At 42.0% G+C, this 25,646-nt stretch overlaps 1 protein-coding gene across 1 annotated transcript in view; it reads right to left on the bottom strand.

Moving 5' to 3' along the window:
• CASTOR2 (cytosolic arginine sensor for mTORC1 subunit 2) overlaps positions 1–24,937 on the bottom strand; it is a 226,276-nt gene extending 201,339 nt beyond the window's left edge. The window contains exon 1 of the mRNA XM_043499303.1: positions 24,872–24,937. Within this exon, the coding sequence (XP_043355238.1) occupies positions 24,872–24,894 (23 nt within the window). The 5' untranslated portion in view covers positions 24,895–24,937. The remainder of the gene's footprint in view (positions 1–24,871) is intronic.
• Between the last annotated feature and the right edge of the window lie 709 nt (positions 24,938–25,646).

Genomic DNA, 25,646 nt, shown 5'->3' with positions numbered 1-25,646 from the left:
GAAGCTGGATACGAGTCAGCAGTGTGCCCTTGTTGCCAAGAAGGCCAACGACATACTGGGCTGTATTAGTAGGAGCACTGCCCACAGATCGAGGGAAGTGATTATCTCCCTCTATTTGGCACTGCTGAGGCCACACCTGGAGTATTGCATACAGTTTTGGTCCCCCCGCCCCCACTACAGAAGGAATGTGAACAAATTGGAGAGAGTCCAGCGGAGGACAACGAAAATGATTAGGGGGTTAGGGCACATGACTTATGAGGAGAGGCTGACGGAACTGGGGTTATTTAGTCTACAGAAGAGAAGAGTGAGGGGGGATTTGAGAGCAGCCTTCCACTACCTGAAAAGGGGTTCCGAAGAGGATGGAGCTTGGCTGTTCTCAGTGGAGGCAGATGACAGAACAAGGAGCAATAGTCTCAAATTGCAGTGGGGGAAGTCTCGGCTGGATATCAGGAAACACTCTTTCACAAGGAGGGTGGTGAAGCACTGGAATGGGTTCCCTAAGGAGGTGGTGGAATCTCCTTCCTTATAAGTTTTTAAGGTCCGGCTCGACAAAGCCCTGGCTGGGATGATTTAGTTGAGGACTGGTCCTGCATTGAGCAGGGGGTTGGACTGGATGACCTCCTGAGGTCCCTTCCAACCTTCATCTTCTAGGATTCTATTTGGGCTTGAAATCTGTTGGATGCATCCAAGAAAAAGTGGAAGACCCAGAAAAGAGGCGGTAGCAGTTTCAGTTACAGATGGGCCTTTGACTGGAACCATTCGTCTGTAACACCCCTAGACACAGACTACGGATGGGGGAAGTTCAGATCAAGTGGAATCCAGATCAAAAATCACCCTAGTGAAACGACCCACCAACATGGATCATCATCCCCGTCCGGGTCATAGATGGGGTTGAAACCCAGGGCTTTTCATTCTTAATAGCACCGGCTTCCCCCATGCAAACTCATAGAGAATCTGCATTAGCTGGTAGCCATTCTCGGATGTAGAACAAGCCTTTAGAGGAGGACACAATATACCTTGAGCCTTGTTTTCATCCAGATTTTAGTTTTGGTTCAACTGGGGAGGGTCTTTCAAACTCTTTCTTCTTTTCCCCATGGTATGTATCCTACAACAGCTTTAATTTCTACCATGGATGGGCTAGACAACGAGGAAGGAATTGCACTGGCATTTACCTTACTGTCTGATACCTTTCTTCCCTGTGCATTTATTTCATAAGGACTTAATGAAATCAATACTCAGGAATGCAAGGCCTCTGACAATATGGTAAACACCCTTTTGTTCATTTAAAAGGAGAACTTTTCTGAATGCCTTTATGGGGAGTCCATTCAGTCATGCGGGACATGACATCAAACAATACTGAAGAAACTTTCCCTCTGCCTTGTGTACTGAGCATGCAGAGTCAAACCTCTGCCGCAAATTCAAATATCTGTGGCTGATTGGTGCTAACTGGCTTGCATACAGAGCGATGCAGGGATGAATTCTCTGGAGGGCACTAACTTGTCTTTGGAACTTCATTCCTACCTTTGCATTTTTGGTAAGCAAACAAGCCTTTTCTTCTGGCTCTTCTTTTGTATACATTGAAGCCTGCTATAAAGCAATGAGGCCTTATCCTGTGCAAGCACAGCCTGTGCAACCACACAGAGCTTCCTCGCAGCACAGAATCTGGCCCAGTTGGGAATACTCATGTTCAATTCCTTAACATACCCCGTTAAAGCACTTTAATTCACCCCGCCCACCCCTGACAACTCCTGATCCCCTGGATGACTGCAAAAGATTAGTCATCCTTCAGCCAGTCCCCCAAAAGATTCCAATCCAACCTCCAACTGTATCCGGCCCCAGTTCACTCTCTCTTTCCTTCTTATCCCCAGATGTGTGAAGTCCCTTCCCTTCCACCACTCCTCGTTTCACACCACCTCCCTTCCCCGTGCTCCCACCATCCTTCGTGAGCCATGCCTCAGAAGCCCTCATTATCTCCCCCATCAACGTCTCCCTGCAAACATGGACAGCAGCCCTGGTGGACCATTTCTGCCTGCTGTGGGAAATGGTGGGGGAAAGAATCTGAATCTCTGAATAAACCAGAGTAACACAAGATATGTCCATGAACTGAACTATGTTTGATTTTGGCAGCGAATATGGGGTCTCCATTCCTTCCAGAAGGATTCCTCTCACATCTATAGTCTTAGCTTGTCTGAACCTATGGACTAGCTAAGTGACCCCACTAACAGAACCATCCTATATTTAAAGGATAGCTCTCGGCAGAGAAAAACGTGGCCAATTAACCAGCCAGAAGGAAGTTCTCTGATTCATCCACCTTGCAGTGCTACTATCCTGTTAAGCAGAGGGCCTTCATTTGGAGTCTCAGCTGTGGTAATATGAAGAGCATGCACACAGCATGTCCATCTATCAGATGAGGACTCCATCAGCTTGTTAAGTTCATCCTAATATCTGGTGAGGGGCAGACATAAACAGGGTGAATATATTTTGTGGAACTAAGCTTACCGGACAATTCCTCAGAAATTTCCTGTGTTTTACTATTGTCATGCTATTATGGCAGGCATGGAACAAAGAAGGCCCTCCTGACTCTAGGAGGCCTTCACTTGTTGACCTATGTGCCAAGATGGTGCAGGTATCTGTTATCCAGGTTTTAATTGTAAAAGGCAAGAATCATGCTCAGTTAAGTATACCCATGCATCATGCAAACACGACTGTGGCACTTTTAATGATATACAACCGCTTCCTTTCTCTCTGTACTCCAGCTACAAATGACTTCATCAATGAACACATTTCCTAATGACTGAAGTGGAGCAATTTCTTCTCAATGAAGTCAATGGGCTTTTAACAGAGAAAGGGAATATCCAGTGTGAATGAAGCTATTGGAATCTGCCCTCCCTGCCCCATTTTCCCTTTGATTGTATATTATGTTTCATTTTGATCCTCTCTCACGAGTGCCTTAGCAGCTCCTTGAACCTTTTTGATGTGAGGCAGATGCATAGGGTGTGTGTGTGTGTGTGTGTGGGTGTGGGTGTGGGTGTGGGTGTGGGTGTGGGTGTGGGTGTAGGTGGTGAGTGAAAATATTCTTCACTGGCTTTTGTTATCCTTTCAAGATTTATTTTTTTAAAACCCAGGTACTTTGCTGGATATAGGTATAATGCTAACTAGCATCTCTCCTCTGCAGAAATATCTGACCTCTTCCTTCCTGTACTGGAATTCAAATTTTATCTGATTCCTCAGGTAAACTCACCTGATCACATCTGTGGCAAAATAACTTGCTAATGCTTGTTCAGATGTTAAGAAATATACAGAGCAGAAAATAAAACTGGTTGTCCATCTTCCCACTGGCCAATGATTCTATGTGGCAAAAGCTGGGAGGTATTGCCAATTCGGAGAAGGATCAGGATATTATACAGGAGGATCTGGATGACCTTGTAAACTGGAGTAATAGTAATAGGATGAAATTTAATAGTGAGAAGTGTAAGCTTATGCATTTAGGGATTAACAACAAGAATTTTAGTTATAAGTTGGGGACGCATCAATTAGAAGTAACGGAACAGGAGAAGGACCTTGGAGTATTGGTTGATCATAGGATGACTATGAGCTGCCAATGTGATATGGCTGTGAAAAAAGCTAATACGGTTTTGGGATGCATCAGGAGAGGCATTTCCAATAGGGATAAGGAGGTTTTAGTACCGTTATACAAGGCACTGGTGAGACCTCACCTAGAATACTGTGTGCAGTTCTGGTCTCCCATGTTTAAAAAGGATGAATTCAAACTGGAGCAGGTACAGAGAAGGGCTACTAGGATGATCCGAGGAATGGAAAACTTCTCTTATGAAAGGAGACTTAAGGAGCTTGGCTTGTTTAGCCTAACTAAAAGAAGGTTGAGGGGAGATATGCTTGCTCTCTATAAATATATCAGAGGGATAAATACAGGAGAGGGAGAGGAATTATTACAGCTCAGCACCAATGTGGACACAAGAACAAATGGGTATAAACTGGCCACCAGGAAGTTTAGACTTGAAATCAGACGAAGGTTTCTAACCATCAGAGGAGTGAAGTTTTGGAATAACCTTCCAAGGGAAGCAGTGGGGGCAAAAGATCTATCTGGTTTTAAGATTCTACTTGATAAGTTTATGGAGGAGATGGTATGATGGGATAATGGGATTTTGGTAAGTAATTGATCTTTAAATATTCAGGATAAATAGGCCAAATCCCCTGAGATGGGATATTAGATGGATGGGATCTGAGTTACCCAGGAAAGAATTTTCTGTAGTATCTGGCTGGTGAATCTTGCCCATATGCTCAGGGTTTAGCTGATCGCCATATTTGGGGTCGGGAAGGAATTTTCCTCCAGGGCAGATTGGAGAGGCCATGGAGGTTTTTCGCCTTCCTCTGTAGCATGGGGCATGGTTGACTTGAGGGAGGCTTCTCTGCTCCTTGAAGTCTTTAAACCATGATTTAAGGACTTCAATAGCTCAGACATGGGTGAGGTTTTTCAAAGGAGTGGGTGGGTGAGATTCTGTGGCCTGCGCTGTGCAGGAGGTCGGACTAGATGATCAGAATGGTCCCTTCTGACCTTAGTATCTATGAATCTATGGGTTTGTGTGTGCAACTGTACATATTTATTTGCCACAGAAGAAGTGAAAATGGCTGCTATTAGTATTTAGAAAAGCTTCTCCAAGTATTTTGAAAAGACAACGCTGTTCAGATTCAGAAGGGATCACCACTGATATAAATATAAATGCATCTTGCAATAAAATTAGAGAGACTACGCCCGGGCAGGGGTATTTTTAGATTTTAGGGCTCAGTCCTATGAATTTTCAACTTGGCCTTGCACACAGAACTCATTTCAGAACCAGAGCCCTTGCTGTCAATGTAATGAAGAAATTAAATCTTCGGCAGTGGGGAAAATTATATATATAAATCTCCAGATGTCGATTGGGTCCTCAGGGGGCTACTTTGATTGAAATTTTAAATTATAATACAGATCTGAACGAGCCTGAACTATTGCGTTTTTAAATTGCACTTCTCACTTCACACCTGGAGCCCATCCTTGGTCTTGACTGCTCCCTGTTTGGGCTACTGTCTTCATATTGGGAAGCGTGCCTGTACCGTCAAGTAACAAGCAACAGCTCAAGTCCAGTCAGCCTTTGCTTCTGAGCCACTCCTATCGCCCCTCCCAGAGCAAGATTTAGACAGCGACTGTAATCCATTAATAATATAGAACTCATTAAAAACATTTCCCAGTATCTTTTAGGCCCAAATTAGCCTAATGAGACAGCAATGGCTTCAGCATTATCTAAAGAAAATTGTCAGTTTATTTTGCAAAAAGTCCCTCCCATTCAATTTATAATACATTTGTAGGGACGATAAGTAAATACACAAGTTGAATTATTTAAGTTCATGAGTGCATTTTCAGTAGGGTGCATAATGGCTCCTTCAGTTTAAATTTCTTCCTGCTGAGTGCAGCGAGAGAGGGTATCCATGTACCCCACTATTACATTTCCCTCTCTGTACCTGACTCAGAGATGATATGAGCTTGCTTTAGCTCCCAGCTAGGAGACCTTTTCTGTCAATTTAAACTGCAGAAGCTCTCACTCTTCGTTCTACAGGTCCTGGGTTCATCTCCCAGTGCTGACCAAAAGTCATTGAAGTCATTGCTTTCTGGAAGCTAGAGGGAGAATGTGTGTACAGTAGAAGTGGATACATTGTGATGTGAGAATAGGGGAAGAAGATATAAAATGCTAAAGTAACTGATCCAGTATCTCCGACAGCTGCTTAATCTGTGTTTAGCAGCCCACAGATTCAGATGACAGCCCTAACATGAAGCACACGCACCTTCAATTTCTTAGCAGAAATTTTTCTGAGATGAAAACCCAAGGTTATAAAAGACTGTTAATTATGAAATCATTCAGCAGCTGTTTCCCCCGCAGAGTTAGTGATACTGGTCATGGGAAATGACTACTCACAGACTCTGGGCTTGGGATAGGTCAGATGCTTTACATTAGCAACACATTTGGTATTAGTAGATCATGTTTAGATTTATCTACTTCTGCTACCAAAGCAAGTGACTAAAGAAAACAGTGCATCGGGGCTCTAACAGCTGCTTGACCGCAGATACCTATACACTACAATATTTAGATCAACAACAGGAGAGTTTGGAGATAGAACTCTGGTCAGCAACAGGTCTGAGTCGTCTGGATTTAGTTAATGAATGTTGTGGGCCCTGCAGCCCACCTTCACACTGGCCTTTACATGCAATCTGGCTCTCGACATTGAAAGTAAGATTTCAGCACTCCCTGCAGAATGTGCACTCAGTCGCCTCCCTTAAACCACCATCTGCAAGTTGCCTCACACTTTATGACATTAAAAATCCCCCAGTGATATCTGCAGAGCAAAAGCTCTCCAAGGTCATATGATGCAGACAACAAAGCTGCAGCTGATTACCCTTAAAGAGAAACATTCATCTCTGTCACTTATGCCTGACAGAGCTCAGCTAATGCCTCCTGTAGTTTACAGTTAGCTGTTTTAATCTCTGACTAACAGACAGTTGATCTAGCCTACCTTTGACTACAGTCAGAGGTGTTTCTTGCAGAAAGGACAACTTAAAAGTCTCTTTCCCTTTGCTTTGCCCTCCGTAGCATCTTATGCACAAGGTCCACAGGTAACTTCAGATTGTAACACACCTTGCAATCAGACCACTAACTTTAAAATAGAGTTCAACCATAGTTCATAATGTACAGGGATATTTGCAATGTGTATCTTAAACGGTTTACAAGTATTTTGTTTGAGACAAGGTAGGTGAGGTAATATCTTTTATTGGACCAACAGAGGTTCATGGAAGGTATGTTTAGCTGCTTACTTCCCCAGGCCAGAAGAAGAGCTCTGTGTAGCTTGGAAGCTTGTACCTTCCGCCAACAGAAATTGGTCCAATAAGCATTACCACCTCACCTGACTCATGTCTTCATATCCTGGGACCAAACTGGCTACATCAACACTGCAAACAAATATTTTGTTTGAAAAATTCTTGCACCAAAATCACACACATCTCACTGTCATATGAGTCGCAAAGGTAAAACAAAAAAACAGCTCCATAATTGCTTATCTACATCTGTCTAATGGTAGTGCTTGGGTAGATGTTTTTTATAGGAGTTAAGAGAAGGACTTCAGCAATCTTAACTCTAAATTCTGCATGGGAACATTATTTATAATAGTAGTGCCTAGAGGTCCAATTTGGAGAACAGGCCCCTCTTGGGAAGACAAGGTACAAGAAGACAGGCCCTGTCCCAAAGAGCTCACAACTTCAGCATAAAGAAAAGAAGTACTTGTGGCACCTTAGAGACTAACAAATTTATTAGAGCATAAGCTTTCGTGAGCTACAGCTCACTTCATCGGTGAGCTGTAGCTCACGAAAGCTTATGCTCTAATAAATGTGTTAGTCTCTAAGGTGCCACAAGTACTCCTTTTCTTTTTGCGAATACAGACTAACACGGCTGCTACTATGAAACTTCAGCATGTTAACTGAACAGAAAGTGACGAAAGGAATTGCCTGTGGTTCTTTCTAGACATTGGTGTAGCTTCTTGTTGGAGACTCCCAGAGAAGCTCTAGTAAAGATATTTGCATGGCTTAGAAAGCGCAGCCAGCAACTATGGCCTTACTTCAGTTTAAGTGAGTGTTTTTGAAATTCATCTTTTTTGTCTGTTATATTTGTTTGGACTTTGCCATTTTTACTGGGGAGAAGTGGTTGGCAGAGTCTGCACTGGATTTTTAAGAGCGTCACTGAATTGTACATTTGTGTTTTAAAAAAACTCCCTGCCACCCCCCCCTTTTTTTTAGACGATCTAACTGTTTGGTTTTTTTGTTTGACTTTTTATTGGCATATTTATGTGATTTAACTGTCTGTAGCTGCCCCAAGTCATTTTGGCAAGAGAGAGAAATTCATGAATAAATATTTTTTCGTGCTCTGACAGAGGACAGCAGGTGGAGACATGGACAGATCTGTGTATTACAGACTCTTAGTACATAATCATGTGTTTATGGATCAGGCAACGTGTCCCTGCAGGCTGGGGTTAGACTTTGGAACTAGAACAATAATTTTCTGCTGAAAAAGCTGGTAAGGGCAAGGTGTTAAGTGATCTAGGGTTCATAAACGTGAGTGAAAACTTCAGGGCAGACATCAAGGAATAGGACATAAATCCTAAATTGGTGGTATGCTCTATAATTAGATTTCACCAAGTAACAAGCGTGATCTCCTAAACACTCTAAGAGTCTGAGCATAGAGTAACAGACAGTCCCCTTGGGCACTCTGGTCTATCTTGCCACCCAGGCAAGCCTGCCTTTGCGATAGATGGTCCCTCACACTAAAAATCATGACAATATTCAGGTTACTTCCAGTCCCAGTCACTTACACCTCAGTTCTCAAACCAAAGACAATGCTTGTAGCCAGTCCTAACTAAAGAATTATTAACTAAGAAAAAAAGAAATGACAATTATTTACAAGGTTAAAGCAGGTAAATATACACACACAAAGGAGATATCATCTTAGGTTCCAAAAGGTAATAGTAGCTGCTGTAATACACATCTATGTCCTTTAGGGCTAACCCAAGCCAAGCAGCTTGGAGATCCCTGGTTTATGCTTAGGAATATTGCCCTCTCTGAATTCCAAGTAGTATAGTTATACAGTTCCTTCTGGTCAGGTATTTTTATCCTTTCCCCCAGAGTTCAAGCTGCTGGTATGAATTCACACGCAGGTCCCCTCTTCCTGGGAAGGTGCGGGGAGGCGTAGAGGAGAGCAATCAGCAAAGTCTTTGTCCTTTCATGTTTCACAATGGCTCATTTGGTTTCAATGGGCCTTATGTACAGGACCAGCTCTTTATACTAATAAATGCTTCTTTCCTGTTTGGTGAATTGCACAATTACAGAGGTTTACAATGCAAACTCAGTATAATTTATACCATGAGCAAGGCAATCCAACCCCCTCAGCTGATTCTCCACTCCTTGTGTAGTTATTTACACCACTGCCAAGCAAGGGTGTGGAGTGAGGTGAAAATACTACTGAATCATAAGAGTAATGTCCTACATCCATTTTGTGCAGGGGTAATTGAATACCCAAGATGAAAGGGAGTGGAGGATTAGGGCCCATATTTTGAGTCTATACTGAAGAATTGTTCGCCACTCTCTATGTCCACTTGAACTCCTGGACAGCAAGCAAGACAGGAATTGGGTCAGTACAATGGGGTCCTGATCCATAAACAGGGCTGCTAAGTGCTACCATAATATAAGTAATAAATACTAAAGTGGACCAGGTTGCCCTGAAATCGTTGCATTCAAAGCTAGTTATAAAATAGGAAAACAATTATGAAGTTGTTTCCATTTCACACGGTTTGAAACAGACTAATTAGTTCAAGAAAAACACTGAAAAAATCTTCATTAAAAACATTGTTGAAATTGTGATAGAAATTTTTTGTTTACCAACAAAAAACAAGCAGCTCCCATTCCTGCCTCTCAGGGGGTCAATATCCAATTTGATTTAAAAGCATTGCAAACAATTTTGCAGAGAAATTAAACATTTCTCAACAAGTCAATTGTTCTTGGCAATATTTTCTATTTTGGAATGAAGTCAATTTTTGGATAACAAAAACCTAAAAACCTTTTTGTATGAAAAATATTGACCAGCCTTGGTTGCACTCTGGTGCATGTTCAATCCCTCTGGTGACAGACTGTTTACATACCAGGAGCACACACTGAAATTAACCACAAATTCTTCAATCTATAGATTGCATTTTCAAAGAGCCAAATCTCCTCCCACTTAAAGGATTGCAAATACTTGTTTTAAATTTTACTAAATGAAACTATGGTTAGTCCAGCTGACAGAAAAGTCTGAATTTCCTAAGAAACATTCTTGGATACATGAGTTCAGCTCAGTCAGCTCCCCTGCCAAGAACAGAATAAGGGCGGATATGCCAAGCTTCCCTCACGCCAGTGGGGGAATCGCTTAACCTTTAGCCCTTGCAAGTTTTAATCAGCCCTCAACTAACTGACTTCCAGGCTTAGTTTGTTTTTGTTTAAACAAAGTTGAAAAACTAAAACATAATCATATCCCTTTTACTGCCGGGGAAACTGAAGTGCAGAGAGGTGAGGGGACTCAAATAATTATCCTCCTTTGCCTCAGTTTCCCCAGCTGTTACACAAAAATTAAGTGACTCACCTGAATCACACATGCACAAATATAGTCCACAACACCTGGCTCCAAGTTTTCTTCTCTAATCACCAACCCATACTCCTTTCAATATTACAGCATGCTGCAACACTGGCCATTTGTTCCTGTACTAAATACTCAGTACTAGGTAAATGGCACAGGTTACAGAATTAGAGGAGGCAGACTCAGGTATGCCAAGTATGGTCTAATAAAGGCGTAAGGATGAGTGTGATGTTAACAGGGAAGCAGGTGCACTAAAGTAGAGACAAGAAGGTAAAATGGGGAAAGAGGGAAGATGGAACACTAACCTTAAACTGGTGTTTAAATGTTACTTGTCTGTATTACAGGGAAGATAAAAAGGAAAATAAATTAAACAAAACCACGTAAGAGATTCTATACTATTGTCCTGCTTATCTGAATCAGAAATACTCCACACACTCATAAAATAAGATTGCATGGATGTGTTATCTTTTAGCAGTAAAACCCTGGACATGAAAGACAGTGGAGGTTAAGTCTTCTGTTATTTCCCTGCCCTTTTGCAATCCATTGGACATCATTCATAAAAGGTTAATCCACTTAAGATCTTCAATGCAGCCACTGGGATAAGTGGTGTGCATTAAACACAGCTAACTTGCAAAGAACATTCTGCCTAAGATTTCTCTAGGTCTCTTTCTTAGCCATTTGTTCCAAACCTCACAATTTGTATTGAGCATGCTGGTAAGGGACTGATCTTTGTTTCCTGGTCCCACGTGATGTGACTAAGGATTGCACAAGGTAATTACCCATGGCAGCAGCCAGTATGTGTGGGCTCCAGGAGTTACTGTTACATTCCCATCCTCAATTCCCTTTGGAAAAATCCAATGCAATAACACACACAAAGACGTATAGAATGGAAGTCACATGTATAGAATGGAAATGTATCAGTAAAATTACCATCTCTGAACATCCATGGCTCCTGATCACATGGCCACTTCTCATTCCCGTGTCCATTTCCTCTGCCCTATCTTGTGCAGCCACTAGGGGGGATCTGATGCCTGTTTTTCATTGTTAGTCACTTGGTGAGCATGCATTACTGTCTGGCTGCGGGTGCTCATTACTGCTGGTGAAGCTTCAGGGGGAAGCCTAGGCTGACCAGAATATAATAATATCTATATCACAATAATGCTGCCTTTATAGAATTTGATTGTGCTGTCATTCTGAGGGGGAAACTGGTCACTTGGTTGCTCTGATACTATGATGATGAAAATAGTGCAAGAACCTAAATAGATTGGAATTCATTTTTAAACACAGCGAGAGCCTATTAAAGAGATTGGGAACTTGGCTTTTGAAAGAATAGTGCAATACTAAAAGTACCACAAATACATTATGCTACTGACACCGCCTTCGTAGGGTGAAGATAACCCATCTGACTCAGACAGATTAATCACTACATTACTCTCTTTCGTTCAGAAGGCCATATTCCGAAGGGCAAACCAACCACTCAGCTGCTGTTAGGCTACTGCTGATAGTGCGAGTGCATTCAGGACAGTATGTTTGCTGAGTGCATCTCTGAGCTTTCCATGAATCTTTGAAATACAAAACTTTCCACTCAGCAGGCTTGTCAGCTTGTTTGGGCAAAGCAGAAGTGGGGAGCATTATCTTTGATAAAAGCTCAGAACACAAGATCCGGACTGCCGTGCACACAGCCAATTTCCCTTCGTAGTTATTTGAAATTCTGCACAGAAAATATAGCACCTTCTGCATTGTACCACTGAGATCCCACAGGGCATCTTGTTTGAAAGCAACCTGTCACTTTCATTGCACAAGACACATGAAAACATATTATTCCCAGACAAAATTTCACAGTGCACATACGTTTACTGCTAGTACCACGTCTTTATAGCCTATTAAAATGATAACAGTATCATAACGATCTCGCAACTGGAACTATGCTAACTGACAGTTGTGTGCGCGCTTGACCTGCATAAAACAAAACTAATAGGTTTATTGCTGGCAACAGGAGATTGGACTTAAAAATGGTTAGATCAGCACTGCAGGTACGGAAGTTACTTCTTTTCAGTATAAACACATGAAAAATCCTTTAGATTTTCAATTTGAATAACGCAGTCATCAACCACTTCTTTTGAACCAGCCTGCCTTGTTCACTACACATATTCACCACTGATAGAATTTGAAAAGGATAGAACAAATAATACTTGCACAAGGGGCTGCCATCAAATATTTGCCATTTGCAAATAAAAATCTTACAATTTGTACTTTTGCAAATAAATCTTATCATGATATTTGCTAACCTATCCTTCTTAGGGACTCACACAAAAGTTAATGCAGCAAAAGGCAGATTTTATTGGCAATGTCTATACCGTGCACTATGGGCAAAAAAGATTCTCCCCTCTATTGCATCATTTGTATACCAGAATATTTCCACTGAGGTCAATGAAATTACACACACTTAAACCTTTGTAATGGAATGGAGATTCATGCCTTGCATCTTGAAAGTGCTGTACAGATTGTAATTAACACATCCACTCCACACCGCTGTGTTTTACATTTTATTTTAGCTATGGGAAACACAGAGACAGACAAAGTGATTTCCCCATTGTCCCAAAGCTGGGACTAGGCTGTGCTGCCTCTTAATAGACAGCCCATGTATGTTGTTTAGCAGGAAAAGGCTGCTGGATTAAAGGGAATACCTTGTGTAGAAAAGGTTTTATTGTCAATTATGTCCTTGTATTCTCTGGAACAGTAGCTGTAATCTATGCTGCTTAGATCGTATTGATATGGTATGTGGTGTAGCTGTTCCTTACCCCACCTCCTTTTTGCAGTGTAGGGAGGGTATATGACAAGATAGTTGAAGAGATAAAAACAGACCAAACCAACCTAAACACACTGGAAAAGAGTTAATCAGGTGAGACAGCCAGCTCCGAGTCTTTCAATTTTTATTTTTTTAAATAAAGATTCCAGGAAACTGCTACTGTTCAATCAAATAACAAAATATACTTCAGACTAGTGGAGCCTGCCAGCTGAAGAACGGGTCCGTTCAGTGTAGGGAAGTTACAATGGAGACATTAATGAGAAATAATAAACTTGTAAATTAATACAATTTTACAAAAAAAACCCCCCTTAAAATCAAGTAAAGAGGAAAAAATACCCTACCCCCCCGACAGGTTTGCCAAGATGTTACCTGTGTTGAGAGATTTCATGGGACTGAGGCCATTGCTCAAATGTGAGATCATACTGAACATCTAGAGAAGTTTGCATTTGGCATGATAATAATGCAGCACTTGTTTTAGTGGCTGACATATTCAAGGTGCTAATTAAGTCTCCCACCAACTTTGTGAGAGGGACAGAATTCTAGTTATCAACATTTTACAGGTGGGATTCTGAAGCAAAAAGGTTGACCAGTGCCAGAGTTGAAATTAAAACCCCAAAGTTCTTGAACTCCAGTCCTGGGTCTATTCCCCCGGACCATACTCATTAGTCTAGGAGGAGTTCTCATCTAATTTTTCCCAAGTTCAGAATGTAATGATTGATGGCTTTGATCCTGCAATCATTTAAGCATGAGTAACTTTACACATGCAAACTCAGAGGGACTACTCGCATTCATAAGAGTTAGCAGAGTTATTTAGATACACAAGTGTTCGCAGGATGGGGCAAATGACATACATATGAAGAGAAATATATACAGATGTGTGCGCACGCACACACCGACCAAATTTAAAGTTGTATATTGGCAACAACTGTACAATTACAAAGATAAAGGAATAGAAACTATTCCATGCTGGTGTGCATAAGAGAAAAAACAGCTCACTAGCCTAGGACTCGGGAGATGTAAGTTTAATTCCCTACTCTGCCACAGACTTCTTGCATGACCTTGGTCAAATCACTTAGAGCCAGATCCTCAAAAAGGTATTTATGTTCCATTGAAATCAATGGAAGTTAGGTTTCCAAATATCTTTGAGGATCAGGAACTGGGCCTTAGCCCTTCTGTGCCTCAGTTGTTCATCTGTAAAATGGGGATAACACCACTGCCTTGCCTCACAGAGGTGTTGAGAGGATAAATACTTTAAAAAGACTGTGATAGTACTGTTATGGGGACCATATAATATACACACCTGAGATATATTGAGAAATATTCCCAATATGACAGACAATATTTATCAGAAAGTGCTCTATTTCTCTTACAAAAGGGGCTCCGATTTATGCAATGCTTCCCGAGTCAATGACGACAGGCGAACAAGAATTCATCTATGCAATAAAAAAGCTTTTAAAAAAGCCTTCATGAGCATAAATATGCTAAACTGAATGCATAAGCAGCAGGGGAAACACTCATAGCATGGAACGAGAAGATGCATTGCCTCCTAATTGCAGCTCTTTTGGTATGTGTTTGGAATTATTTTCTTCCCTAAATGACAAGATTGGTTTAATTAATTTTTCTGCATTACAAAATATCTATAAATAAAATAAATATAAATAAAAACACTCAAGAGTATTGTATCTTTAACTGCAGAAGAAGTCTCCAAAGAGATTTTTTAAAAGCTGGGTCTAAATTGCTTTCAGATTATTTGCTTCTACAGATGAGCCCCAAAATCAGGTCCAAACAATGTAGAACACTGGAGCTGTTTTAGAGCTTTTGCTCTTCATACCCATCTCTGTTTAAGTCTTCCTTCCTTTACAGGAATTTTACCAATTTTTCAAAAGTTCCAGGGTGCACCCTGGAAATGACTTTCTTAAATTTAACAGAATACCTCACCCTCAGTTAGACAAAAAAAGCTGATTACCACATTTCTAGAAAGTTCTATTTAGTGATCATTGTGCCATTACAGGTTGTCTTTTATCCCATATTCTACAAACACAAATTGCTGCAGGTTTCAGAGTAGCAGCCGTGTTAGTCTGTATTTGCAAAAAGAAAAGGAGGACTTGTGGCACCTTAGAGACTAACAAATTTATTAGAGCATAAGCTTTCGTGAGCTACAGCTCCCTTCATCGGATGCATTCGGTGGAAAATGGCAAGTAGGTGGCAGTTTTATTTATTTTTTTCAAAATATCCATCTGTAAATGGAATTTAGAGATGGAGAAACTGTAGATTTAAACAGGAAGGGTATGTCAACCTGCTAAGTAGGGTACCTAATTTCAACCTGGTACACAAAGGCTGTAACAATGCAGGAATGATGGTGCAAGTTTATGGAATATATAGGATAACCAGATGTCCCAGTTTTATAGGCACAGTCCCAATATTTCGGCTTTGTCTTATACAGGCACCTATTACCCCCCACCCTAGTCCCGATTTTTCACACTTGCTGTCTGGCCACCTTAAACAAGGCTCTAATATGGAACTGCCCATACATGCACAATCCATTTTAAAAATAAATGTTTTCTACATGTAAACAACTCCCCCCCACCGCACAAACCCTGATAGATAGCTATTATTATGAAGAACAACTTAGTGCATATTTCAGAGTGGTAGCCGTGTTAGTCTGTATCAGCAAAAATAACGAGGTGTCCTTGTGGCACCTTAGATACTAACAAATTTACTTGGGCATAAGCTTTCGTGGGTTAGAACCCACTTCATCAGATGCATGGAGTGAAAATACAGGAGCAGATATAAATACATGAAAGGACGGGGGTTGCTTTACCAAGCGTGAGGTCAGTCTAATGAGATAAATCAATTAACAGCAGGATACTAACGGAGGAAAAATAACTTTTGAAGTGATAAGAGAGTGGCCCATTACAGACAGTTGACAAGAAGGTGCGAGTAACAATAGAGAGAAATTAGTATTGGGGAAATTAAGTTTAGGTTTTGTAATTTGTTAGTCTCCAAGGTGCCACAAGGACTCCTCGTTATTAGCGCACATATACACCACTGCCCGCTACAGGACAGTGATCGTTTACAGCTAACCAACTATATTTATCTAAATTAACCACTAAGGGTAAATTAAAATCTACAGAAACAAAACCAGGCCCAAGCGCCACTCTGATTTATTCAAGGATACTAGGATTGTATTTGTCTACATGCAGCACATCTGGATAAATCAGAGCTGGACGAATGCAGCAGCTGGTGTATTAAGTCAGGACAGACATCAATCCCTTGCGTCCAGTGCTGTCTGTCAGCCAGATGTGTTGTCAACAAATTTAATCCCTTTAGATTTACTGAAGCCATTGCTAGCAGAAGTTACAGCATTAGCCAACACTGTGCACACATGAAGTTGCATTCATGTCATTGTTTCCATTTCAGGAATAAATATGTAGAGATACTGTACCATTGGGCTCCCATGTATTTAACAGGAGTCAAGCCATTCAGTCAGACCTCAGGGGGTGGAATCATTTACTCTTCCCTGGGACAACATGAATGCTAAGGGGCAATCAATTTAATATGTGAATTCTCCAGATTGTGAATTCCTTACTGACACTGCTGAGTAGGCACTCAATAAGTAGCCCCACTTCAATCACCACATTACTTGCATAAGTAATTCTTTGCCAGAGGATTCACAATCTGGCCCTAAAATAGCAAAACTCTTCAGATTATTAAGAAATGGCAAATCCATTCTCGCTGGTGAAGCCAGCGGCTATGACCACAGTGTTGCTGATGAAAACAGTGCAGATTAGATTTAAATGTCATGACCTGACTCACTACTGAGACTGCAAACTCTTGGGGTCAGGGACTGTGTTTTTGTTCTAGGTTTGTACAGCGCCTTGCACAATGGAGTTCTGGTCTGTAACTGGGATTCCTAAGCACTACACAATACAACCAACCAAACAATAATAAAACTGGTTTCTGAGTAGCAGCCACGTTAGTCTATATTCGCAAAAAGAAAAGGAGTATTTGTGGCACCTTAGAGACTAACAAATTTATTTGAGCATAAGCTTTCGAGAGCTACAACTCACTTCATCGGATGCTCCACTGAATGCATCCGATGAAGTGAGCTGTAGCTCTCGAAAGCTTATGTTCAAATAAATTTGTTAGTCTCTAAGGTGCCACAAGTACTCCTTTTCTTTTTAATAATAAAACTGTCATTCTGAGTACATTGCCTTCAAGAAGTGTCTCTTGGTGGACTTAAAGATAATACTCTCCTCTGACTGCTATGGACACTTACAGAACTTGTAACACCTTCCACATAATATTAATTGATTGGTACTTCCATTCCCCATCCACTCCGCCAATCAGCTTCACAGCCAATGAGAAAGAGACAATTTTTCAGTGAATGGACGCTAGAGGACACGGGGCAGTGAATTATATGGGCTCTTAGTGCCAGCACTCCAGGAATATTCACGGTCCAGGGACCTGGCTCCACCAATGTTTGGGGCCAAGTCTCTCCCCCGGCCCTGCCTGCCAGTCCCACGTGCCTCCCCGAGAACATCTCCCAGCCCCGCCTGCTGCCCCCGAGTAATTTAAAAAGGCCTGCGGGCCACCAGCAGCGCAGCAGGGCTAAGGCGGCTTCCTGCCCGGCCTTGTTCTGTGCCACTTCTGGAAGTGGCCAGAACGGCCCTACAGCCTGGGGGTGTGTGTATATCTCTGTGCACTGCCCCTGGCCCGAGTGCAGACTGTGCAGCCCCCTTTGGCCAGGAACTGTGGCCAAAGGGAACTGTGGGGGTAGTGCCTGCAGGGGGTGGTGTGCTGGTCACTTTTGGAAGCCACCTGAGGTAAGCGCCGCACCCCTCACTCTCTCCCGCACCCCAACCCCCTGCCCTAGCCCAGAGCCTGCACCCCACACCCAAACTCCCTCCCAGAGCCTGCACTCACACCCACTCCTGCACCGCAATCCCCGCACCAGCCCAAAGCCCTCACCCAATACCCAAACTCCCAGAGCCTTAGGCAGGGGTGTTTGGGGGGGGGGCGCACACGACTTGGACTCGTTCTGGGCACCACCAAAAATTATACAAGCCTGCCGCCCCTGAGGGGACATTCTGATCTGATAATAAAGTTCCAAATGCTGCCACCCCCCTGTTGATGCTGTGGAATAACTTTACAAACTGTATTTATTTCAGTGGGACTACTCATGCGGTAGAATGCTACTCAACCCGGACAAGGGTGAAAGAATCAGGCCCATAGCAAATTCACTTATAATATGAAAAAACTAACCAAACCCAAACAAAAATACTTGCAATACACTACATAAAGCTTTCTGTCAAGGAGATTTTGGTTTACGGGATTGTGGTCACTATCTCTACATAGATCATGAGTTAAAATAAATTGTTATCTGGGAAGAAAACATGAACACTAAACCAAATGAACTAACATTGCCTGGAAATGCTTTTGAGAATAGTCTATTTTTAAACACATTTTTAGCAGTATATTATGGTAAACTGTTAATGTGACCAACAGAGAAATTTTTATTTGGGCCAGGCAGAATTCCACTTCTTTGTATATGCTCAGTTGTCAGATTCTGTTTCTAAATGAAAACTGGATAAGTGACTCAGCCCAGTAATTAAAAAGGCACAATTGCCCTTACTTACTCTGAGATGACTGCTTGGCTTGTAACACAGATATGCAGCGTCTTGGCGCTCACAAGTTTAACTTGTATCAGGTCCATGGTAGCAAGTTGCATTATCTTGACACACATGGCATTTTTAATCTAATTTACAAAAAGAAAAGGAGGACTTGTGGCACCTTAGAGACTAACCAATTTATTAGAGCATAAGCTTTCGTGAGCTACAGCTCCCTTCATCGGATGCATTTGGTGGAAAAAAAAAGTTTGTTTTTTTTTTAAAAAAAAAGTGCTCCTTTTCTTTTTGCAAATACAGACTAACACGGCTGCTACTCTGAAACTTATCTAATTTGCTGCTTGTTAGAAGGGACAAACTGAAGTAGTGTCTTCAACTCCTAAGGAAGAGGAACAACTGGGCAACTTTTACCTCGACTGGAATTTGTATAAGTTACCTTGTGAGTTTAACTTTCCTGAAGGCTAAATGTGACCTAAACCTGTGCCATATGTTATTCCCGACTTATTAAATATGGAAAGAGGTTACCTCAAGGCAAATCAAAGAGTGGTGTTGCGCATGGAGATCCCAGGATATGTTAACAATGGGGGACACCTCCCCTAACAACTCTGCGAAGTAGTGAGCAGCACACCTTGTTTACAGCCAAAGCAGGCAGGGCTGGATTTAAAGGCAGGAGACCCAGGTGGCCAGCTGGGAGGGGTGCCGTTTTTGTTGTTAGCTCCAAAAGGGAAAACAGAATGTTTGAAGTACAAGGTTTCAGAGGTATTACGTATGTGGATTCATTTTTCACTAACCTCCTGGAATGTTCTGGATCTTTGCAGAGTCTTGTACAACCTTCCAGACTTTCTGAGAATTACATTTTCCTCTAGCTTCCTAGATTGTTGTCAGCCATGCCCTGGGGGGGGTGTCTAAGGGGCCGGGCGTCACCAGTCAGTCAGCGAGATACAAGAATGAAGTGAAGGGAGAGCCCAGCTGAGATATTGTGATCCCTTGTTTTACTGTCAGCTTTCAGAGTAGCAGCCGTGTTAGTCTGTATTCGCAAAAAGAAAAGGAGGACATGTGGCACCTTAGAGACTAACAAATTTATTAGAGCATAAGCTTTCGTGAGCTACAGCTCACTTCATCGGATGCATTCGATGAAGTGAGCTGTAGCTCACGAAAGCTTATGCTCTAATATATTTGTTAGTCTCTAAGGTGCCACAAGTCCTCCTTTTCTTTTTGTTTTACTGTGTAATTGTGAAAGTGTACTTGTGTTTTAAGACTTGAAAAATATAAGTAGGAACTAATAAAGAACATATTTAATGAGACAATAGAGATATCTGTCAAACCCCTATCTACACAACAATATAAAAGAAATACTGTTCTTTTGCCATGCTTAACACATAATATTTGCCATGATTAACACAATGTCTTTCTAAGACTGCAGAACATAGACTTTTGCTCTCCCTAATATTGTCTGTTTCCCCCTGTAGAAAATAAAAGATGACCCCAAAGACGCTTTCAGGAGCTGAGTATAGGAAGCGAAAAAGCTCAATCTAACTTGCAGGAAGGGGCAAATTCAATGGGAAAAATATCAAACAGAACAACATAGCCCGGGCTTTAGGCAGTAGAAATTACTTGAAAACACCATTGGCCAGTTTTTGGATCTCCCTGATGCTGTGCTTCAGTTTGCGAGGGCAAAGGTGAGAAAAGTGACCTTTTAAACTAAAGGACTAGGGTTACCATTTTAGGGCTGTCACCTACTGTAACACTATTTAATACTGATCCACCCAATGTTGGTGCACAGTTCCATTTCTTGATGTTAATACATGTCAGTTATTCTTAAAATTAAAGTTTCCATAAGCTTAGAGGAAACTATTTTTTATTTGCTTATCTATGGCATGAATAAATACAGATTTACAGATCCTAGCACGCAAATTTATAGTCTTATATGACAGGGATAAATCATGCATAGAAATCATGCATCGAAGTTGTGAAATGGGCTACAAATACAATAAAAATAAGGCATTCAAAAGTTTAACAAATGGGGGGGGGGGGAAGAGGGGAGTGCAGAAGATGCTCCTTGCCTGGGGTGCCATTTTGTCTAGGGCCGGCCCTGAAAGCAGGGACCGATCCATTATAGGTCAGGGTAAAAATGGGACCCAGACAGGATCAACCCTCCTCCAAGCACCCTCCTGGACTCAGAACTGTTGAGGAGAGACTCTCTTCCCACCACACGCTCTGGGGGCGCTAGGAACCGGGCAGTGCCTCCTCTCCCCGCTCCCAAACCACCATGTGTCCTTGGGGGAGGAGGAGCAGAGAGGAGCCAGCCAGAGATTCTAGCAGGTAGGGGCAAAGCAGGGACCTTGGGATTCCAGTCAGAACTGTATAGTGTTCTGTCTCCACCCGTGCCGAGGGGCTGCTCCAACCCTCCCATCTCTTCCTCACAGTCTCTCTTCACCTCAGCTTTGCTCCACATCTGCTCTGCCCCCTCATCCCCTTTTCCCCTCTCTTTCCATTTAGCTAACGCCCTCCTAAGTAAACCCACCAGAAACATCCCTGCCGCCAAACAAAACAAGTAGTCATGGAACTACCATGACATTTGCTGCCATCACATTATTCACTCTGCTTCTGTATTCTATCCCTTCCCCCTCCCTGTGTCTGTGTTACCTATTTAGACAGCATTGTCTCATTGTTTCCTCCTCGGTCCTTATCCAGCGGTTTTCTTTTGTCCTATACTTAAACTGTAAGGTCTTGGGGAAGTAACTGCCTTTTCCCCTGCTGTGTTTGTATAATGCCTAGCACAAAGGGGAGGTGCATAGCTGGGGCTGCTGGATGCAACAGTGATACAAATAATAAATACAAAGGGGTAAAACAAGGCACAGAGAAGTTAAGCTACTTGCCCAAGGTCACACACAGGGCTATCACACATTGATCATAAACAAAAAACAGGACAATGGGGCAGACAGTTTGGTTAGTAAGCTGTCTGGGACAGGAATCATGTCTTTACTTACTGTATAATGCTGCAGGCACACTCATGATGCTATATATAGAGATGTCAAATAAGATGGCCCAGTGCTTTCATTATTAGGAACTACAACAACTTCCTAAAAAGTCTATTGATCCTATTTAAAAAGGTGTTCCCACTGAGTTTCACACATGCAGTAAGACACTAGTGCTCAGTTTAGAACATACTAACAAGCAACCAGTCAACAACAAGCAAGAACCATTGAGAGAGAGCAGCATTAATATAGGATTCTTTCCCATTGCAGGTTATTATTATTTAAACTGTCCATAAGAAACCTCTGATCTCTTTTTTAAATTCTGCACCTGAAACACAAATGTTTTATAAGCTGACAAAACCCCACACTGTTTCACATCATTACTGAGTTACCAGATGTTATGAAATTTTCTAGTATACAAATGACTACAACACACTACCAGACAGATAAGAAATGCAGAGGGGTTATTAGTCAACGGAATCTTTAGTAGTTTAATGTATTCCTACCGCAGATGTTTTCAAAACAGAAAGTGATCATTACTCAGACTTGCTGCAAGAATCTCCAAACAGGTGAAAGTCACTCACAGTTCAACATTCTTAACTGAGATGTTGCAGGAGTCACGATCAGCATGGAAAAAATCAGCGGATTTCTGAGGTTATTTAGGAGCAGACTCTCCAATATCACCCCCTCACCGCTCCCGTAATTTCCACATCATCGCTTTCTTTGGAACATAAATGTTCCTAACAGAACAGCCTCAACGCAACACGAGTAGAAGCTCGTTCATGGTGGCCACTAACTTAAGTTGACTGTTTTTGTTCATTGTTCTGCAGCAGAAGAAATGCTAACCGTCAAAGCATTTAAATTAGCACCAGTCAAAAGTCAGAATTTCCGGCTGAAAACAATGACCTTACGTTTTAGAATGACAAGTAGAATTTTCATAATTTCCCAAGGAAAGGAAAAACCCAACATTATTTCATTCTGAAATAACTGAAAAATGAACCATTGCTAAGCCAGCTCCAGGACTCCTGCTTTAGCTGTGGTTCCCAGCTCTCCATCAGGAAGGCTGGAAGCCCAGAGTTCCCTGACTCTGGGGCAGTTTATATAACAAGGCTGCTCCAGAGCTATGAGCACTGGAAGCCCTGGGGTCCCCAGCAGCCTGCCAGGTGAGCTGACAGGAAACCAGGTGACTATGTAGGGAGTTCATCAAAACCAACCGAGTCCTGTGAAACATTTCGATTTTGATGAATCAACATTTTATGATGAAAAATTGTTTCATAAGGAAACTCCTGACTAGTTCTAAATATAATGCAGTCCAGTCATAACTATAGGATGACTAGAATGCCCTTCTGTGAACGTTTAGGAACATAGTGAGTAGGGACTTCACAAGATAATAGGGATATGTTTTCACTCCAGAGTTAACTCACATATTCAGCACCGGGGTTAGTCTCTTTCCTCATTGACACTGCACTTGCCCACGTGTCACACTAGGACTTCTGGGGGCCTTTCCTTGGGTTGTCTGTGCTGCAGCAAGCTCAGCCACTTCTCTGTCAATGGTGGGAGAACTTGTCTATCCTTCTGGGCACATGGGCGAAATTGTGGGAAAGCAGTGGAGGACTACATAGCTTGCACCCTCACTGCAAAATGGGTGGTCCTTGCCACCCCAAGTGAAACTAGCACCTGGGCTTTAGTCCCTCAACTAGGCTAAGTTTAAAGAACCTCCAAACTTAGATGAGAGAGATTTGTGTGTGTGGATGGTAAGGGCAATGCCCGAGTAAAAGCTGGAGTTAACTGTGCAGTGAAGACAGACCCTAGAAAGCACAGTCTGTGTGTAGTTAGTCTGGAAACTACAGAGTTTGGGAGAACCAAATCTCTGTCTCTCATTATAAAAAAAAAATAAATCCTTTATTAGGTTTGTCATGGTGCCTGGAGTGGCTCACAGCCATGAGTGCCAATCTCAGAGCAGGTTTCAGAGTAGCAGCCGTGTTAGTCTGTATTCGCAAAAGAAAAGGAGTACTTGTGGCACCTTAGAGACTAACAAATTGCATCCGACGAAGTGAGCTGTAGCTCACAAAAGCTTATGCTCAAATAAATTTGTTAATCTCTAAGGTGCCACAAGTACTCCTTTTCTTTTTGCGAATCTCAGAGCAGACTTTCAAAAAACCATGGCAGACATCGCAAACTGGGGGTATATTTTATAGTTTGATTTCAGTGCCCCAATATCAAACATGCTCCAGCTCCGGAGCGCCGAGTACTAGGGGGCTGGAGCCGAATGCAAAGAACATCATTGCAGGAAGTGGGGTCACGCCTGGCTGTTTGTGGAGGCAAAGTTTCCCCCAGCCTATGTGACCCACTGCCCATGCCACCCAGGCAAGCTGGACTTAGTGATCAATGGTCACTTACACTAAAGATCACAAAATATTTCAGGTCACTTACCCCACGTCAATTTGTATCTTAGATCTCACACCAAAGACAATGCTTGTAGCCAATCCTATAGTAAACTAACTATGGATTTATTAAGTAGGAAAAAGTTATTTTCAGGTTTAAGCATGCAACTTATTTACACAAACGAGTTACTGTCTGTGGTTCCAAAAGGTGACAAGTTGTAGTAATCTGTCAATTCAGTTTAGTGTCTCTGGCTCTGCCAAGGCCCAAACATTAAAAGAGAGAGAAAAAATAGGAGAACATTTTCTATCCCCTTCTCCCAGCCGTCAAGCTGATGGGACAGGCTTTCTTGCCTATAGCACCTTCATGGGTGACAGGCTCATTAACCAAGTCTTTGTATTTTGATGTTCCACAATAGTCCATTTAGTTTTGATAGTCTTTCTTGATGGGTGGGAGAACCGCTCCTCCTGCCTGGGTTCCAAAGTTCAGAGCGGGCATTTTTACAATTATAGAGCAAAATTTGTATGTTATCTTATAACATGGGATATAGACATTAGAAGATTAAGGCATGCAGCAATTTACAAGCATTTTATAGAGTCAAAACACTAAACACATTCTTATAAGTCTAATACCTATCTTGAACAATACTAACACACAGGTGAACTGTTCTAGTTTCCAGCTATGAATTTGTCAGTGCTCTGCTGATGCTGACAGCCTTGGCAAGAGCTGGCACCTGGTCTGCCAGCGTCACAGTATTCTTTACCAGTGAGCTTTGTTTCACCATTAAAGGACACTACAATATCATTACTGCTAGCAACCAAACAATCTTAGACAATTAGCAAATGAAAAAAACAATCAATTAGAGATGTCACTTACAGTGAACTATGCGACAATCGCATACAACCATTTGGAAGGCATTAGATAACTTCTCAAGAGGCAGTAAAAATCTGCAGAGAAGATCAAGACATGGTTTAAGGGCTAAATTCAAACTTCAGATTTGTAGCAAGGTGCAGGCTGAGACAGGAGCAGATATTCAAGATGCTGCAAGGTCTGGTGCAAGCTGCACATGTGAGATTGCAATTGATCCCATCAAGTTTGCTGTAACTGATAAAGGGATAGCTGAGTGGTTTGAGCATTGGCCTGCTAAACCCAGGGTTGTGAGTTCAGTCCTTGAGGGGGCCATTTAGGGTTCCGGGGCAAAATTGAGGATTGGTCCTGCTTTGAGCAGGGGGTTGGACTAGATGACCTCCTGAGGTCCCTTCCAACCTTGATATTCTATGAATTAACAAGAATTCTATGAATTTGTTTGACTTTTACAGGGAATGTGTGCAACAGTAAAAACCCAAGAGAGAATTTACTTGACCGAAGTCTATCTTATCACTAGGAAATTTCAGGGATAACATGCACTGTACTGCAGGCCTGATCCAGGTACTCTGTTGGCTCTAGTTTAAAAGCTAACAAGAATATATTGTGTAACCATGTGCTTCAGTGAAAACATTGAGTTAGGCTACCCAGGTGAGAACTGCATCTCAGTAAAACAAATGCTAACCACTAAGAAAGGCAGCCCTGGCAGCTCTAATAAGCGAGCCTGATCATGTCTCTTACTAATACACCACTCAGTGAGATCCAGCTGGCATCTCTGTTCAGTGTA

This window comes from Dermochelys coriacea, chromosome 17 (genome assembly GCF_009764565.3).
Source record: "Dermochelys coriacea isolate rDerCor1 chromosome 17, rDerCor1.pri.v4, whole genome shotgun sequence".
In the NCBI taxonomy this organism is placed as follows: Eukaryota; Metazoa; Chordata; order Testudines; family Dermochelyidae; genus Dermochelys; species Dermochelys coriacea.
Note: the sequence above shows the minus strand (reverse complement) of the source record. Positions and strands in the feature narration are given on the sequence as shown.